Source organism: Podarcis muralis, chromosome 6 (assembly GCF_964188315.1).
Source record: "Podarcis muralis chromosome 6, rPodMur119.hap1.1, whole genome shotgun sequence".
Classification (NCBI taxonomy): Eukaryota; Metazoa; Chordata; class Lepidosauria; order Squamata; family Lacertidae; genus Podarcis; species Podarcis muralis.
In genome coordinates this window covers 71,694,728-71,711,589 of record NC_135660.1, presented here as the reverse complement: position 1 = coordinate 71,711,589, position 16,862 = coordinate 71,694,728, and the positions used below count along the sequence as shown (strand labels likewise).

Below are 16,862 nucleotides of genomic sequence, written 5' to 3'. Positions count from 1 at the left end.
ATCTCCTGAGCACTGTCACTGAGAAAGGTCAGATAAGATTCTGTGCAGGAGGGAGTCTACAATTTAACACATCTCACAGTTGGGCAGACAGCTACTTATTGCAGTCTGGAGGAGTACGTGAAAAGTGTTATAGCCTTCTAATTTTGTCTCAGATCTTGTAAGTATTTTATTGAATGCTGTTTCAGAGTTTTTATTTACTGGACTACACATTGTAGAAATCAGCAAAAAGATGTATACATGCTCTATGACAGGGAAAACCAAACATAGCTATTTTGAAATACAAAATCAGTTGTACTGATATACCGGATAATTTACACAAAAATCCTATTTACACACTTACTTGGGAGTGAGCCCAATTTAACACTTTGAGACTTACTTCCAAGCTGACATGCAGAGTATTTTAATGTTAATCACCAAGATGGTAGAAGAAAAATCAAGGAATGGGATTTCTGTCTCTTGAAACAAAAGCTGGTTGATGTTTCATTGTGAAACGGTTGTGGAATTCATATCATTTGAATCATTTCTTACACAGAACTAATATCCATGTGTACAAAATCCATAACATGTGGAATGGCCCTTTATCTTAAGCACCAAAACATTTCTGAATCACTGATACCATGCAAAAAACAAAATTATAAGTAATTTTATATCTGGACGTGTGTCTGTGTGAGTGCATGTGTGTGCATTTGTGAGCATGTGTGCGGGTTGTAGTCCAACAATATACCTGTGGGATAAGCTGTTATACCACCCGGTTTAAGTTCACCATGACACAACAAATGAAAACAAAAATATAAGCATTTTGTATTCAATGTTAATCATACCCAAAGTAAATCCATTAAGGTAGAGGTGTTACTTGTTATGTATGGGCTGCAGCCAATAAGTATTTGTGACAATTGCAACCAAATGCATACACATCTAATTGCAATCATGCCAGTCATACTTCTGGGGGTGCATTTTAGCTTTAACAGGTCTGTGTTACAAGCAACATGAAAATCTGATGCTGGTTTTACCAGAACAACATGGCAGAACAACATTTAAACGTCTGTACTGTATTATTATTATTATTTAAAAAGCAATAGCTTTAAAATACTGCATTCAAAGCATCTCTTATATACACATTCCTAAAAAGCATCAATGGTTCCCATGATCAGTTCCATGTTTTTTCCATTAACCACAGAATGAAATGCTGATCGTACACATTTTTGATGCAGAACCCTTCCATTAGCTTACAGATTAAAATAACAGGCTTTTCTTAGCAGCAGCTAATGGAAAATTCTAAATATGCTAAAGAAGAGAAGAAAAGTTTGTACTAAATTTGGTATCTTTTGATTGCTCAACCTCTTCAAACACACACATAGTGTTTGCTAGCTGCCTAGAATGGCAAAGTGTCTTTCATGGAGCTACTCAAGCCCAGACCCAAATCTTCACAGCCCTGAGAAGTCATTGCTGCCACCCCTGACAAATACTCCCAAGGCAGAGGAAGAGCTGAAGCCAGTATAGACCCTGCCAAGGAGCTGATCAATCAGAAGGGCTGGCTGAGCCCGAGACCAAGATTGGAACAGAGGAGCTAGACAAGTTTATGTTTCCAAAGACATGGTGTCAAATGTGCCAGCACACACAGACCAAGCCATTCTGGTAGAGCACTTACAGGCAGATGTTTGTTTATATAATGTGGGTGTGATTCACGTGAGTGACAGCCTTCACCTGCTGTAAAAAAGAGCAGGAGGGACACACCAGGTGTTGGGAGAGCTTAGCTTTTATGGTCATGTGAGAACTCTGTTTATGTGCTCTGTGCCCTGTAATTATGCCTTGATCATGTACTGATTTCTTGAATAAAGCCTCTAGATGTTTTCAAGTTCAAATTCTGTGTGTGAGGGTTCATCCACATTTCCACTTGTCCTTTGCCTAGAAAGCAGTAAAGAGCAGTGGGACAAGAGGAAGTGTGGATAAGCCCTGATAGTGGGAACCAAGGCAGTTTTGCTGTATGTGCACAAACAGGAAGGGGTTCAAGTGAACATCATACAAACCAGAGATTGTGATTTAAAACAAATTCCGGTTATTTAAACAAGCCAGCTTCATAATCCTTGGGCTTGAAGTTGATTTGTTTAGCATTCTGTATGCACATATACATGTATTTATGCGTGCATTGCTTGGGGGGTTTTGCATTCTGAATTCTGTCACTGACATCCCAGATTCTTGTTAAGGGTTCTTGAGGTGAATCCTTATGTGAATTCTTAGCACAAGCTACTCCATGAATTGTGACATAAGCCAGGGCTTGACCTGGGAATTCAGATGTCCCTTAACTGTATGAAAAACACAGCATTGCCTTGCAATAGCAGTGAAAACAAATTTCAAAAGGTTGGGATGAAAATACAAGGTAAGAATTCCCCAAGCAAAAATACAAACATGTAGAAATCAGAGGGCCTTGTTAAAAGACAGATGAAACAAAATGTTGGACCATCTAGGTCAAAGAACTATGGAAGGGAGGAAAGGCACTTGCCAAACTTCTTATCTGAATGAATTGCCTATCCAGTACAGGTGTAATTTTAAAAAACAAAAACTTGGTGGGGTTTATCATCTACTTGAAAGAGATTAGCCAACATAAAATGGCATTCCCACTGAAAATTTCATTAGCCTTCCTCAGATGCTATGCTTAAGAAAACTTCACATTCACCTCAAAACCCAAAGATGAAGTGCAAATTGTACTAAGTTTGTAATAATAAAATATGTACATCTACTTTTCCAGTTTATCTGTGTGACTTCCTAGTTATGCAGATAATATTGTATGTTTGTGTGTGTGTCCCAGTTAAAATCATTATGACTTCCCTCAAAATACAAAATTTGTGAAACACAAGTGATTACTGATAGTGGAGTTATCACAAACACAACCTGTGCACAACAGCACCCTCCCCACCAGCCATTCCCAGCAAACTGTATTTAAATGCATACTACCCCCGAAAGTGGAGGGAGAATATAGCCAACATGATTAGCAGTCACTGATTGCCTTATTCTTCATGAATTTGCACAAACCTGATTTAAAGTCATCCAAGTTGGGGGTCATCACTATATCTTCAGGGAGCGAATGCAATGTGTCACGTGAGAATGAACTTTTTTTTATCTGTACTAAATCTTCCAGCATTCAGTTTATTGGATGCCCATGAGTACGATGAAAGAGGGAGCAAAAAGATTATCCTTCCTTCACTCATTGCATAATTTTATAAACCTCTATCATGTTCTCTCTTATTCAGCTTTTCTCTAAAGTAAAAAATAAAATGTAGCTTTTCCTCATAGTGGAGTTGCTCCATCCTCTTGATAATTTTCATTGACCTTTTCCAAATCTTTTCCAGCTTTACAAGACTGTTGTTGTTGTTGTTAATCCGGCCTTCACCATAAGGATCCTGGGTGGGTTACATCATTAAAACACAACACCTTCTTTGAGGTGAGGTAATCAAAACTTTACACAGTATTCTGAGTGCAGTCACACTGTCCACTACAACCCCAGGTGCTATGAGAGCATGCTCCACCACGACATCAATGCACGCAGAACTTTATAGAGAGCTTTATATGCAAAACTGAAAGGTCCCTGCCTTTACACTTCTGTGGACAAGGTGCAATCTTTTCTTAATCATATATTTAGAGAGGAAGGCAGCAAAAAAAGGAGCAGAAGGCTGGCTATATACAGAGAATTGGATTATGTAATAGCAGTACACAAAGGTACTTGCATGTGTACTCAAAACTTCCGAACCAAAATTGCCTGGGCCGACTTCCAGGTCAAGTCTTGTTTGAGTGCTGTGCTTTCAAGGCTTTTGGTTCTTTTGCTTTCAATGAATGTTTTAAGCTTCAAATTCTTAAGGATTTGAAGCAACAAGAGCAAGTTGTGGAGCAAAGTGACCCAATCATTGTGCTGTATATTGGGAGAGAGAGAGAGAGAGAGAGAGAGAGAGAGAAGTTGGGGGGTATCAAAGCTCCATTTTCACCTTCCATAGAAATCCTATATACTTGTTGAAATGCTGTATCGTAATATGCCGAATAAGCCGGAATATACTGAAGACCTAGCCTTCCCTTACTGAACACTATGTTCCTGAGCACAACACTGCCACCCACCCCTGATATTTAATTTTTGAAAAGCCTTGACATGACTGCTAATCACACCATTCATGTCATGTGTAGTTAGGCCCTGGAAGGAAGGCAGAATACAGGGTAATTGAAAAACTGTGCATGGCTTCTCAAACAGGAAACAGGAATTACAATACTGGTAAAATAATTCGAATTCAGAATCTGTCACCATCCTTTTCCCCTCTAGCTTCTCTGTACCATGTGGGAAACATCAAGATAAATGGTAGACTGCCGAATAAAGAACATCACTGACTGTCTCCAAGTAAGAACATTCAATACATGGATGTCCATCACTTGATGGCTGCAGCACTGAATGGAAACTCGCATGTTTCCTATGTGGGAAACAGCAAAGAAGGCAACTCAGATGCAAATGCAGAGGAGTCTTAAACTGCATAGAATCAATGTGCTTCCATTTTGCTGTACAGTTGGCAATTTCCTCTGAGGTGTCCCACTTGATCTATGGACACAAGACAGACATTTGGGGGTTGCGGGGGACCCCTCTTTCTCACCCAAATTAGAGAGCAGGGTGTTCAAAGAGGATCTCAACTCTTGCAAACCCACACTTCAGTGTCTCCTACTTCTAAGCTGGCGAAATCTAGGGAGATGGAAAGGCTATGAAGAACGTGCACAGCATTACTGTATGCACATATACATGTATTTATGCGTGCATTGCTTGGGCGTATATATTATTATTAACTATCCTTATTTATTTATAACAATTTATATCCACCTTTCCATGAAAATGATAGAGGCAGCAAACAACAACGTAACAAAAAATGTACATTTTTAAAAGCATAACAAACATGGAAAAGGAAAAATTAAGTGGAAAGAATATTAAAAAGTTGACATGACAATCAAGCCCACCTTAAAAGGCAGCATCAGAAAGTGCCCACTGAAAGGGATGCATCTAAGCCACCCTGCCATCAAGCCAACTATACCTCGGATCCACTTGCCATCTTCAGACAGTGTGGGGTTTCAGAGGTAGATCTCAGAGTCTCAAATGGGGGTTATGTGCCTTCCATAGATGTGGGGGATCAGGGAATACGCATTGTAGTATGCCAGTCAGTATACAGACATGCCTCCTCCTACACCCACCCAAAAAAGTTAACTGCACTGGTATTAGACCTGTTAAGTTTTCCTGCCTGATTACTCATAGTACTTACCATCTGTATACCAGTGGTAATAGCGAGGATTAGTGTGTTTTACATGACAATGTAATGCCTGTGGTGTTCAATTACACCCATTGTGTATATACGCAGGTTTCTGTGAGTATGGGCTTGTGTGTGTGTGCTGTTTTCTTGCCTAAATGAAAAGAAATGTTACATCCAAGCTTTATGTTAGGTGGAAGTCTCAGCAGCAGATGCTGGGCTTAAAAGGCTTAGTTAAATTACCCAAAAGAGAAAGATGACAATGAAAAGCTAAAAGCCCAGGGAAATTTCCAACTATTTCACTAGTGTATACTGAGGCTGACCAGTCTGCTCCTATTTAGTCACCCAGAACAATCACTCATTTCCCAGCACAGGGCTTACTCATTTGCAAGATTTAAGGGGGGGGAGGGAGGGGGGAGGAAGATATTTCTGCACATGCCCATAATATTCTTCGCCACTGGGGGCAGCTTTACATAAGACTGCATTCACTGAAACCAAAGCAACAGTCGGAGGAGCTTTCAGAATGACAGTACGCAGAAGTGAACAGTGCTTGTTCATTGAACAGGGTCATCCTGGCTTCTGTGCTCCAACGCAGTTTCCTTAGCTGGATCGGGAGTGCTAACTATGAGAACTGCTGCCCAATGGAATACAGACGGGTGAATTCAGACAGCTGAGCATCACTTGGAGGAATCTATCATGCTTTGCACGGGGAGATTTTAAAGCAGCTCGTTTCTAAATGTAAAGATGCAAAAACGCACCATCCATGAAGATCCTATTACCTAGGAAGAACTTGACATTCTGCTGCAAATGCTGTGTTGGGATTTATTTATTCTTGGGATGTTCTGCATGGCTGGCAAAGAATAATGTTCCAAAATCGGTCCATCTCCCAAGGGGTCCAATTTTTCTTCCTGGGTGTCAGCAAGCCCTGACTCACCACAGAGCAGCTGACAGGGGCTGTCATGCTTGTGGCACCCTAAGCAAAAGCAAAAGACCTAACGACGACCTTTGAAAACACAAAGGATGGGTAGGTTTTCCATTTTATTTATTTATAGTTAGCCTACAGCAGTGCCTGCACTGATTCTGTTTTAATTGCTCTATAGGTTTGCCTCCCTGCAAGATGTGACCAGAGTTAAATTTCCAAGAGATTGTATTTGACTGTGGCTAGCTTATGTGCATGATTTTTTTTTCTTTATTACATTTTCCTTTATTAAAATAAAGTGGGGGCAAGCTACAAAGTACTTATGCTGCTGGGGGTTTCTTATGCATTTAAGTAGCAATTCTGAGCATGATTGAAATAGATCTGGATTGTTTATTTGGGGGGATAACTTTTCTAAGTTATTTTTATTTCCAGGTTTCAATGTATTTAGGCTACTGAGCGGATCAGCTGTAGCCCTGGTAATAGCCCCTACTGTATTACTGACAATGCTTTCTTCTGCTGAACGAGGATGCCCAAAGGGCTGTAGGTGCGAAGGCAAAATGGTATATTGCGAGTCCCAGAAATTACAGGAGATACCCTCAAGTATATCAGCTGGTTGTTTAGGTTTGTCCCTCCGATACAACAGCCTCCAGAAACTAAAATACAATCAGTTTAAAGGTCTTAATCAACTCACCTGGCTCTATCTAGACCATAACCACATCAGCAATATTGATGAAAATGCTTTCAATGGAATACGCAGGCTAAAAGAGTTGATTTTAAGTTCCAACAGAATTGCCTATTTTCTTAATAACACCTTCAGACCAGTAACAAATCTCCGGAACTTGGATCTGTCATATAATCAGCTGCAGTCTCTGGGAGCTGAACAATTCAGGGGCTTAAGGAAGCTGCTGAGTTTACATTTGCGGTCCAATTCCCTGAGAACAATCCCTGTCCGAATTTTCCAGGACTGTAGGAACCTCGAACTCTTAGACCTGGGCTACAACAGAATCCGAAGCTTAGCAAGGAATGTCTTTGCAGGCATGATCAGGCTGAAAGAGCTTCACCTGGAGCACAATCAATTTTCTAAGCTTAACTTGGCTCTTTTTCCAAGGCTAGTCAGCCTCCAGAACCTTTATTTACAGTGGAATAAAATCAGTGTTATAGGACAAACGATGTCCTGGACCTGGAGCTCATTACAAAGGCTTGATTTATCTGGCAATGAAATAGAAGCTTTCAGTGGACCTAGTGTTTTCCAGTGTGTGCCCAATTTACAGCGTCTCAACCTGGATTCCAACAAGCTCACGTTTATTGGTCAAGAGATTTTGGATTCTTGGATATCTCTCAATGACATCAGCCTTGCTGGGAATATATGGGAATGCAGCAGGAACATTTGCTCCCTGGTAAACTGGCTAAAAAGTTTTAAAGGGCTGAGGGAAAATACAATTATCTGTGCCAGCCCCAAAGAGCTGCAGGGGGTGAACGTTATTGATGCAGTGAAAAATTACAGCATATGTGGCAAAAGTACTACAGAGAGGTTTGAATTGCCACAGGCTTTCCCAAAGCCAACCTTTAAACCCAAAGTCATCAGGCCTAAGCATGACAGCAAGCCCCCTCTGCCCCCCACCGTCGGGTCCACAGAAGCCAGCTCAGAGCCTGAGCACGACACAGAACACATCTCTTTCCACAAAATCATAGCTGGGAGTGTGGCCCTTTTCTTGTCTGTGCTTGTGATCCTGCTGGTAATCTATGTGTCGTGGAAGCGGTACCCTGCCAGCATGAAGCAGCTGCAGCAGCGCTCTCTCATGCGAAGGCACAGGAAGAAGAAACGGCAGTCGCTGAAGCAGATGACTCCAACCACACAGGAATTTTATGTCGATTATAAGCCAACTAACACCGAGACCAGTGAGATGCTGCTGAACGGGACGGGACCCTGCACATATAGCAAAGCAGGCTCCAGGGAATGTGAGGTATGAACCATTGTGATTCAAATAAAATAAGCTTTTAAAAAAGGTGGGTTTGTTGAACCTCAGTGACTAAGATGAAGGTTACATTTCTCTTTTCTGCCACAACCACTTCTATATCACATCTTGACACATGCTCATCATATGTTGGCCTTTTCCTTTCCTTTTATCATTTTAAACTTTCCTCCATAAATCCGCTGAAAGTGAAGAGAATGCAAATCAGAAGTTTGAGTTCAGGTTCGACACAGTACCTGTTGGTACAGGTGCTTTGTTGGTTTTTATTCCATCATCATTATTATTTCAATGGAAAGCTTATTTCATAGCTCATAATCACATCTGCAGTGTTGCTGCGTTGTTTTTTAAATGCAGAGTTGTTTGAATATGTGCTGATTTTATGTGGACAAATAATGCTAAAAAAAAGAACAGTGCAAGCATTTTAATAAATACTGAAATTCACTTCATGATTAAAGGATGCATGGCAGCCAAGTGTTGTAGGCTCATACACATTTTAGGACATGCTTTGGCTTACAGATGCTGCAGGAACAACTGCGGCCGAATGCTTGATTTCTGTTGAATGCAAGGCATTATCAGAAGCAAGTGGGTTTAAAGCAACATCCTGAACTACTGAGGGTGGGGGCAGGGGCAGGGGCAGGGGAATCATTTGAAGTTCAGAGGAGGAATAAAAGCTTTCATGAGGAATAAAAGATGGGTAGTAGAACAGAATGGGATTCACTGCACTGTGCTCTAACACAATAGTTTGTAGAGTTGATAACTACTAATTGAAACCTGTTTATGTGGTTTCATATAAAAGATGCTAGTGTTTCTCCCTTCTCACAGTCAGTTGCCTTTCAGAAAGTAGTCAAAAGGCATTCATTAAATGAGGAGACCAAATTCCTTATTGATGCAATTAGAGGAGCTGAAATGTACAGCTACAAAGGCAAAACCACTTCCTGCACACATTTGCTTGGGTGCTCATTGGAAATTCATTCTGCAACAGTGTTAGAGGCATTAACGTGATTGACAATGGAGGCATTAAATCTGTCATTTTTCTATCTTGAAAAAATGCTACGTTGTGCTTGGTGGTGTTTCAGTATGCAATTTGCCACTTTGGGTATTTAGAAAGCTGGCAGAGCTACATTTTAAATACAGCACAGCAACTAGAAAAAGCTTGCAGTGAAAACTGGATACTTGCCCAGTCTAAGGAAAAGCACACCAGAAATATTCTCTTTTAGGAAAAGTCCATGGATCAATGGGGGTTGGAGTTGGGAATCAATTGATTCTTTTGTATAACCTTGCTGAATGGCATTTTAGGGACACACTTGTTTGTTTATTTTAATACGGATGCAATGTTCAGAATAGATTGGAGGTTGTCATGGTGGATACTTGTAATCCATAAGACCCACCTTAAATGCCATGGCAAAATATAACCAAATGAAAAATTCCTCTAAATATTTTATAATTAGCAACCACATATTACTCATTTATGAAAAACAGATCTTTCCCCTCCATCTTCAGAAACAAACTGGAGCATGTTTATAAAAGGTGGCAAATAATTTCACCACTTCTGTTGCATAACTTGATTTGGCTTTGTACACTGCCCATCTCTGGCCACTTGGGAGAGAATGTATCTACAAAGCGGTTGCACTGCAGCAATCTAGAAAAAGAGCATCCATGTTCTGGGGTATTTTTGCTTTTGGGGGGATGGGGAGATAGTGAAAGAAAATCACTGTGAACTATTTCCAGAGGTAAGAACTGCAGAATCTAATCACCACCAATGCACTTAAGGTGATTTTCAGGGTATAAAGTTGTTTTTGTTTTACAGGAATATAAGCAGAAAGAAAGTCAAAGGCTGCTTCATAATTTTACTCATGTGAACTAGTATCATACATTTGTTGAAAGCCAGGAGTCAGTGATTTCAGCTAGATTAAATATGACGCACTTTACTCAGGAGATGTGATTTTCTGAGTCAATATTCTTCTTGAGATATAATATTACCATAAAAGTGAATATATCTAGTGCCAAGAGAGCACCAACATTGTATCAGATAATATCTGTTCTGAAAATATTGACTTTCTATAACTGCAATATGAAAAATGTCAAGGCACTCTCTCTGGATTGGTGGGAAATGCCATTCGTGCATATACAAAATGAGAAAAATTAATACCACCCAAAATTATCAGACAGAAAATGTTTTCCTAGTCTTTAATTCTTAGTATGAAATTCGCAATGAACATATATTTCATAGTGTTAACCAGGGACAGTTTTGACGTGGCAATATGAGAATATTTTATTTTAAAAAATGTGTCTGACTCAAATATGGTAACAAATGGATTGCAAATATTGGCAGAGCGACTTTACATTAGGCATGTTTCTTTGTCTCTGACCATACCTGAAGCTAACACTACATTGAAGAAAGCTCAAGTACCCCTATACAAAAATGCTCTGGTCAGAATAATGTGCTATAGCATTTTATAACCCAGTAAGTAGGGGTCGGGAATGTAGAAAAGGAAACCATTAAGAATAGTGGTGTCTTTTCAAATGCCCAACAGTTGAACTATTGATATCAATAATGTTTCATATTTATTAAGTAGAATTAACACATGAAAAATATTGCCCAGGCCTTAAGAAACTGCATTTTCAGCTGAAGGATATCTAGCAGGCAATATTTATTTGTGCATAACTTCAGTGATAAAACAGAGGTGAACATGTAATTATTACTATAGTCTGAGAAAGAAGTGTCTGGCAGCTTATGCAGGCCCGTTCCAACCACTCTAGTCTACAATCTTTTTTAAGATTGTAGGGGTGTGTGTGTCAAAACTGAGTTAAATAACATTAGTTCCAGGAGATGGAAATTGACTGTAAATGGTTGAACCTTCTCTGTCTCAAGAGAATCAAACCATGCTTTATTCATTATTTTGTGAAACAAACAAACAGTTGGCCAGTGGTTTCCACACAGCGTCTTCCCAAGATGCAAAAAAGAGAGTTTATTCCTCTGCCTTTAATGCTATGCAGAAGCAGGTGGCAGCTTGTCACGCAGAGATGAAAAAAGCTGTGTCTGTAGTCATAACCTGCTTGTACACTGCTACTGGGTTTACAGCAACCATTTACTCCTTTGCATCACAAAACTCTACCCAAATCTCTTAACAAAGAACAATGAAATATTCTGGCTCTCCCCTGAACAGATGCCATGCCATCTTTTTTGAGGTATAATGTCACTATGAAAGTTTTTACTCTTATGTGATCATGGCCAAATGAAAAGGCTCTTAGGTGGCAAAATTTGCACATGAAAAGATGTTGGGAGAAACATGCCCTTTTCTTGACACTGTGTCATGTGTTTTTACCACATTTGGGGGGGAGGGGGTGCTTCACAAGACTTCTTTGCCAGATTACTAGAAAAGGAGAAAAGAACTGTTTTGTAGTGATACTTCCACCACAAACATCAACAAGGGAATCAATTGTTGAGATCAAATACCAGAAGAAGTCTTCCATAGGCATCTGCCTGGCAGAGTGAGAAAAGGATGCTTGACTATCTAGTCAAGGCTTTGATCTGATCCAGAGGTCTCCTTATGTTCTTAAGGCAGTTAAGCTTTACTGGACAGAGGAAAGCAAATCCTAGGAGAAAGGAGGTTGCAGAGCACACATCTGTTTTCAGGTCTATGGGTTACAGAATTCAAAGGAAGAAGGAAAGCCTACATAACACTGTCAATCAATATGGAATTAAGGGGCACAGCCCACACAGCCACCACTTTTGACAGGGAAGTAGGAGGTCAATAGGCCTCCTACCCTCTGAACCAAAAATTCTGTTGTGGAATCTCAGGCACCTAATTCTTCCCCAAGCACATACATGTGCTGCCTTAAAAAAAGCCAACTCCACATTTTAGAAACCCTAATGCAAGATGTGTGACTGTTGGTAAAGACAGAACTACTTCTCTGCCTCAACCATCCACTCTGCACTTCGGAAAATCATAGAATCATAGGATCATAGACTCTTAGAGTTGGAAAGGGATCCCAAGGGTCATCTAGTCCAACCCCCTGCAATGCAGAAAACTCAATCAAAGCATCCATGACAGATGGCCATCCAACCTCTGCTTAAAAGCCTCCAAGGAAAGAGAGTCCACCACCTCTCATGAGAGTCAGTTCCACTGCTGTTCAGCTGTCAGAAAGTTTTTCCGAATGTTTAGTCAGAATCTCCTTTCTTGCATATCTCCTCTCAGTCTCCTCTTTTCCAGGCTAAACATACCCAGCTCCTTCAAGCGCTCCTCATAAGACTTAGTTTCAAGACCATTGGTCATCTTGGCTGCCTTCCTCTGCACATGTTCCAGCTTGTCATCATCCTTCTTAAATTGTGGTGCCCAGAATTGGACAAAATACTCCAAGTGTGATCTGACTAATGCAGAATAGAGTGGTGCTATTTACTTCCCTTGATCTGGACACTATACTTGTGTTGATGCACCCTAGAATAGCATTAGCTTTTTTTGCTGCTGCATCACACTGTTGACTTATGTTAAGCTTGTGGTCCACCAAGACCCCTAGATCCTTTTCACATATACTGCTAGTAAACCAGGTGTCCCCCATCCTATATTTGTGCATCTGGTTCTTCCTGCCTAAGTGCAGAACCTTACATTTGTCCCTATTGAAATTCATTTTGTTAGCTGGCGCCCAGTTCTCCAATCTGTTAAGGTCATTTTGAATGCTGATTCTGGAGTAAAGAGTATTCTGGGTTGCAAAATAATAATGTAAATTTTGAGTTAAAGCATAGCTATAACAGTTCGTTAGAGACAGAAGAGGAATTAATGGGAACATCCTATGCATTTTAAAATGCGGTTCTTTTTGGGAGGTGTTATTGGGTTGTTGTTTTTATTTTGATTATATATTGTGGTTTTATATTTTGATTTTGTTCTGTAAACCGCCCTGAGATCTCCGGGCATAAGGCAGTATATATATTCAATAAAATTAATTAATTAATATGCTAAAACCAGCTTTAATATGTTGTACCCCAGGAGTCAACAGCAACAACAGCACAAATGTTTATTTCATGTTTCATTTCATTTTTAAAGATCTTGTTGGTAAAATTCAGACAAACCTTTTCTTAGCATAATGGGAAGATGCTGTCTCTGCATATGGCAGAGTAAAATAATGAAAAAGTGAATTCATAGCTTCATTCTTTTTGGGGGGCGGGTGTAGGATTTTACTGCTGGATCATGCTTCACTCTGTTTTCCTACAAAGCAGGCCTTATGCAGAAATCCAATTATTCATGAAAAACCATTATTTAAGGACCATCTAAAATATCTATTTTAATTTTCTGTACTAAGGATGACATTCCAATATGAAGAGTTGATTTTGGGACTAACAATATCAGGACATGAACTGTTTTGTTTTTTGTTTCCACATTTTGAATACCAGAAAACAATGTGCTTTTGGTAACCCTAAACTCTCTGAGTTTATCTCAGATTATCTCCAGATAATCTCTTCTCCATAACCCATTTACGTCTACCAGCCCATTAATCAATGTCCTGGTGATGCTTACATCCCTGGTCCTGTGGGGTTAGCTTTATCCAGTCCCCTACAGATAAGGTACTTCAGAACTCTCCTGATATTGATATTGATAATGAGTATGCTACTCTAGCTTAGAATGAGGAGAGTCTCACTTCATCAGCCAGCACATTTTCTGAGAACATGGAAAGGTTGGCAATTGAGTATTTACAGAGCTAGCCTTAGCCCTAGTGATGTGATTTTAATTCACTAGGTTTAGAGTAAGCTCCAGCTCTCCATTATCACCTGTTGTGTCTCGATCAAGGGTCTCCTGGGCTCCTTCCCAGACTCTCACTTAGCTAATTCACATGTGCCTACAGTGGTGCGAGAGCGGCTTTCCCAACATGTGAGTCTACACAGCTTCATCAGGCAGGGTGGGAGTCTACTGACACACATGTTGTCTAGCAGAGAGAGAAGGCAATATTCCTGTTGCAGGAACAGTGTGGGATTATAGCACAGGGAAGTCACTCCAATGCTTCTGCATGTGAAGATGACACATGATCTGGAGCAACTGCAAATCTTACTCATTTAAATCAATAGGATGCACTTTTGACTTTTCTTCCAGCCACCCCACCCTAACCCATGTTTTGGATTCCAAGCTTCTAAAACATTTAAGCGGCTCATATACAAAAGCTGGTGATCACTGAAGTATGATGGTGCATTAGCTCGTATCAGTATAAAGTGCCAACATACCTGCTGCAGAGCACTGGTGGGATACCCAGTTCTCTATAATCCGAGCCTTCACCTTTCTAGGGATAAACTGAAGTGGATCCTATAAGTGAGCTGTTGCTAAATAAATTACTTCAGTTCTTGAGACTGATATTCAATTCTCAAAAGCATTTCTCATACTAATGAGACTGAAACTGTGTCACGTTACAGGAACCTCTGTGTTAGGCACACATGCATATATACACATTCTCTGCTTAACTTTGGTTCTAAAAAAAATTGGGGTGGGGGAGTCAATTAAACTGGAAGTATATGTTCTGAGCATGCTCTGAGCTGTTTCCTTGAAGGGCATACCTAGGCAGCCAGGCCTAGGAGTGTTTTTGTAAAAACACTTAGGAGTGTAAGCTCAACAACTTTCGGTTTTTTCTAAAAGAAGCTCAACTTTTTGAAAAATGGCAACCCTAATGTATACAGCTGAAATGTTGTATGAAGTGTCCATTGTTCCATTGCAAAGGAGAAGGATATCAGAACAGGTGGAGGCCACACAACTTTCCTTCCAACGAAGAACAACAGGGGCCCCTGTAAGGCATTTTTCGGTTTAGTTATGTGCTGAGTATTTGTATAACTACAGTACTTATGTGTCCACAGCATCTTTGCAAACAGGGAGGATTGGGAGAAAATCACAATTGTGACTATTGGCCACATCCCCACGGCTCCTTAGCAGGCTTGCCAAACCCAGTGGACACCATCCACCACTGTATGGGAGAAATATGGCAACCTCCACTGTAAAGTTAAATTATGCCACAGTGTGATGCACACATATTGGTGGCAGGGAGCAGCTTGCAGGACCACGGATTTGAGTTCTACCAATGCTTACCACTGTAAGTTAACAGAAAGAGAGTGCACACATGCACACACAAAATGTTTCTGCCACCACCACTCATTAAGGTAAGCCTTTCCAGGGGCTGAAAATTTTTAGCATTTCTTATCTCCCTCATCTCTTGAAAACATAGCCAAAAATATTGCCCTGCTTTCTCAGACTGCAAATGGGGCTCCAGAAGCAGAGTGGTACTTTTGACACAGATTGAAAATATTTGGTAAACTAAATTTTTAAAGAAAAGCAGTGACACCCAGTGGCAGGATTAAGTAAAGCAGGTAAGGGTGGCTTTGTTTTTTGTTGCTGCTATTGTTTTATTTACTCCCAGGTATTTGGTTGCCCCATTTTTTCACTGAGAACTGCTGCAATGGGCATAAGGCCCAACACACAATTGTTTCCCTTTTGTATCTGAGCTGCAATCCAAATTAAGATGCCACAAGTGATCAATTCATTACAAGTATGCAAACTATATACTAATGCTACCAACAAAATTTACTAGATGCTTGCAAAACTACAATACCTACCCTGTTCTTAATAGTCAAACCTAATACCAAACAAGGCCTGATGTACGTTCACATAAACATATGCAAAAAGCAATGGTGTGATTCAGAAGGTGTACCTTATTACTGCTGTGTTCACATACCTTTAAGATACAGGACTACATGCCTATTGGAGCAATACTTCTCTTTAAACTTAATTCTGTCTTTAAGCAATGCATAGAATACTTTTACAAGTGAAGAGCCAGTACCCTAGGAACTGCGCTGGGGGTTGCTTCTCCTTGTCCAGAGCCAACACCAATTGAAATAATGGAGATTTCCTTTTGAGAGCCAAACCTGGCATTCCCTTCAAATATACCAGGGTGATCAGTCCACCTGTCTGGTGCCTGGCATCCCTGTTTGGATAATACTGAGTGAAGTACTCATAAATATACACAACAGCAGAGCAAACTAATTATCTGAGGGAAGTTGCATCCATTATTATTATTTAAATGGTATCAAAAGGCAGAACCAGAGAAGGATTACCCAGCATGCTAATTAAGACATGGAGGAAGCCAAATTGGAACATGTGAGACAAAATTATTCAACCATGCATCTGTGTGGCTTCTGTGATTGAGCATCTTTAGATGGATTTAAAGTTGCCCACAACTAAACAATGGATGGCTGTTCCCTTGCAACTAAGGCAGTTCAGGGCTAAATGAAAATAGCACCAGCTAACTAAGCAAATGAACCAGAATAAACTGTGCTTTTCATACCAAAGCATATTTTGAGAACAGGATCAGCAGGATGAGGGAAGAGCACCTGCCTATGCCTATATGTCTCTATGGCTGCACTTATGCACATGCTCAAGTTCAAGGGCAAAAGAGGATGCTGCTTGTATATCAGAGGTGAGAGACGTGCCAGAATATGGTTGAGCAGAGGGTCATTAATGCATTCATCAAGCAGTGATTAAGAGGACTTACAAGATTTAGCACTTTGGAAATGCATTTCTAAATAATAGCTAATTAACTCTACTCTGAACTGAAGCACCTCTGGGATGGATTATTTAACAGTTCACTATACAACTGTATGAAAAAGTTAGACAGAAAGTTAAGTAAAAAGACTAAATAAGCTGTGAATGCGCATGGAAGGTTCTACTTGTAATGTTA

General features: G+C 40.2%; 2 protein-coding genes across 3 annotated transcripts in view; one reads left to right on the top strand and one right to left on the bottom strand.

Moving 5' to 3' along the window:
- The window catches only part of CTNNA3 (catenin alpha 3), a 554,150-nt gene that overhangs the window by 301,954 nt on the left and 235,334 nt on the right, over positions 1 to 16,862 (bottom strand). The gene's annotated exons all lie outside the window — the stretch shown is intronic.
- LRRTM3 (leucine rich repeat transmembrane neuronal 3) overlaps positions 5,679 to 16,862 on the top strand; it is a 98,044-nt gene continuing 86,860 nt past the window's right edge. The window contains exons 1-2 of the mRNA XM_028729386.2: positions 5,679 to 6,288; positions 6,616 to 8,147. Of these exons, the coding sequence (XP_028585219.1) occupies positions 6,285 to 6,288; positions 6,616 to 8,147 (1,536 nt within the window). The 5' untranslated portion in view covers positions 5,679 to 6,284. The remainder of the gene's footprint in view (positions 6,289 to 6,615; positions 8,148 to 16,862) is intronic.